The sequence below is a fragment of the Festucalex cinctus genome, chromosome 4 (assembly GCF_051991245.1).
Source record: "Festucalex cinctus isolate MCC-2025b chromosome 4, RoL_Fcin_1.0, whole genome shotgun sequence".
Lineage (NCBI taxonomy): Eukaryota > Metazoa > Chordata > Actinopteri > Syngnathiformes > Syngnathidae > Festucalex > Festucalex cinctus.
This window is the reverse complement of record NC_135414.1, coordinates 11916293-11919042: the sequence shown is the minus strand read 5'-3', so window position 1 is coordinate 11919042 and position 2750 is coordinate 11916293. Positions and strand designations below refer to the sequence as shown.

The 2750-nt window shown below is 41.0% G+C and overlaps 1 protein-coding gene across 3 annotated transcripts in view; it reads right to left on the bottom strand.

Moving 5' to 3' along the window:
• Positions 1 to 390: 390 nt before the first annotated feature.
• Positions 391 to 2750, bottom strand: part of LOC144017395 (cytoplasmic polyadenylation element-binding protein 1-like) — an 18306-nt gene continuing 15946 nt past the window's right edge. For all 3 annotated transcript variants that reach the window (XM_077518914.1, XM_077518915.1, XM_077518917.1), the window contains 3 exons: positions 1931 to 2025; positions 1783 to 1863; positions 391 to 1707 (listed from right to left, as the gene is read on the bottom strand). In XM_077518914.1, the coding sequence (XP_077375040.1) occupies positions 1597 to 1707; positions 1783 to 1863; positions 1931 to 2025 (287 nt within the window). In that variant the 3' untranslated portion in view covers positions 391 to 1596. The remainder of the gene's footprint in view (positions 1708 to 1782; positions 1864 to 1930; positions 2026 to 2750) is intronic.

Sequence of the window (2750 nt, the reverse complement as noted above, 5' to 3'; positions counted from 1 at the left end):
ACTCAGAAGGATTCTTGCTAAAGTTAAACTAAAACAAGTCACTTGAATGAAGCACAATTAATGATTGAAGATTTGCAATTTTAAAATAACACTGTTATACTAGCAATGGCCACCCAATCCCTTCGTGCACTGTTCAAAATGACCAGATAAACCTGACTTAACACAAGCAGTACTGCAATAAATTGCTTTGTTTTCATTTCACCATTTGAGATTGTATCGTTTCTACAGTAAAATACAGACCAGATTGAGTTAAGTCTTGGTAACGTTGAATTTTCAGCCCAATCCCCAATCTAAAATGGGGGTAAGAATTGAAATTGAACACTTATTTGAAGACTCAACTAGCGCATTTACTATTTAAATTACCTTCCAATAATGGTCCAGACAGAGCAGTTTAATGCTTAAACACCTTTATTGTGCCCAATCTGAACATACTCCACAACTGTAAGCAGCAAACTTGGCAGACCACAATGAGGTAGACTTTGCAAAACTGTAAAAAGCAGCTGGGTGAAGAGAAAACAGCAAGAGAGGAACGACAGTCTTTGGCACACAGATTCTGCAATCACATCCAACCGTAACAGGAAGGCAGACCAGGCTTACAAATTGTGTGTGCGCGTGCGTCTACTCACGGTCTGGGTGGACAATTTGATCAACAAAGTGGAAGTTCTTACATTCAACAGGAGGGAAGCAGCCGCATCCTCCTACCAATGTACTACTGTGATTAAAACATCTGCCACCTCTCCACAAGTGCAAATTAAAAAAGTGCAAAAACAATTCAAAACAAAAAACATTCACTCAAGATCCATTTTGATGGAAACAATGGATGAACAGTTGAAGCTTTATCCAGCACGACTGGTAGTCTCAACTGCAACAAAGCAAGTTAGGTGGGAATTCCACATTGCCCATCATGTTGAAATCTGGCAGGGCAAATTAAAAAGCGGTCAAAAAAACAAAACAAAAAAAAATTAGAAGGGGGGGGGGGGGGACCTAAGAAAAAAAAAAATGTTTTCTCCAAAACAGCCACCAGGTAGAATTCTGTTCAAATTTTTCATGTCATGACTTAAAACCGTTGTGTGTACAAATTAGTAAAAAACTGCGTAAAAGTCTGAAATGCGACTAGTTAAATGAAGCCCAACATTCAACTCCCAAAGTAAGAAACGCCAGTTGACTCGTGCTGGGTGGGGGGGGAAAAAAAAAAAGCCAACTGGGGGAAGGGGAAAAAAAAACTAAAAATTTAAAGGCACTGTATGGCATTTGCCAATGAACGGCAATGAGACTTGCATGACTGCTCTTCACTATGCAACAGGTAAAGCAAAAAAAAAAAAAAATTCCTCCACTTCCTAACCTTCATCTGACTCAAATGTTTGAGAAAATGCTGGAAAAGTGAACGGTCCCTTGTCTCTCCCAACAAGGTCACGGTGCATAGTGCCAACTGTGAACAGCAAAAACAGAGCAAGTGCAAAAAAGTGAACATTTCCTACAGTGATAAGACACCAGTGCCTGGTGGCGTGCCCCGCCCCTCACGCCGACGCTCGGCCATCCGGCCGGCTCGTGCTCTTCAGCCTGGCCCTTGGGGGAACTCTCACCCCGGGAACCCTCTTAGCTGGAGTCGCGGTTCTTCTGGTTGCGCATGAGGGGCCGGTGGTTGATCAAGATGTCCATGGAATGCTGCCAGTGCCAGCACGAGCGGCAGTAGTACTTGAAGCAGGCCTGTGCGCGCACGCAAGACAAGTGTTCATTTGATCAGCATGAAAGCAAACTTTTCCATTTGGCACGAATGCCCACCTGGTCTCTGCAGAAGAACGGTCCGGCTTGGCGAAGGCAAACTTGACACATGGAGTCTTCCAGGTAAGGATCAATCTGGACCTGAAGATAAACAAACGCATTTTCCTTGCATTCAGTTTTGCAGAGTGCAGACTGTTGGTGGTGGTACCTTCTTGGTAAACTTGGGGCTTTTGATCTCCACAAAGGCTGCACAGACTGCCTTCAGGTAACTCCGCTGATTATTAAAAGTCACACGTCCAGAGCCTGGAAAAACAACTTGGGCTTAACACAATTTGGCACTTTCCATTAAAACTACAAAAGACGACTGCAAAGGTTAATCTGATTGACTACCGAAGTGTAAGGCTAAAAAAAATAAATGGGCATAATATAGCAAAATGAGTTGTGAAAATGTAAACAAGGCATACTGTAGGGCTGGGTATTGCCGCCAACCTCATGATACAATACGTATCACAATATGTATGTAGCCCAATACTTGATCTTCAAGGCGACATGTATCCCGATATTTTTACATGAATTTACTTGCATTTTATAACAACAACAACAGTCATATGTATACCTAAAGGATATGTTTATTATGCTGGATAACAAAAATGTTTGTTAGTAGCCGTTCTGGTTTACCACCAAGCGGCATGCCTGGTCTAAATCTGTACGCACTGCAGAGCAAGGAGCAGTTTTCACAGACACACCGGGAAAATTTATTAATAGGCATGAGCAAAAATAATTAAAATTACAGCTCTAAAATGTGCTTTGAAATATTTGGGGAAATAACAGCATTTTTTTTTCATGTAACATTTTATTCGTTTTTTTTTTTTACACAAAATATAGGAAAATTGGTACATTGAGACGTGCCATGTTAAATTTATAAGTAAATGTTGATATTCTTCCTCTGCTTTAATTTTTCTTAGCAAGACAAGTGTCCAATCACTGGTGAGCTATTTTTGCATTAATAGAAGGCAGTTAACTTCAAA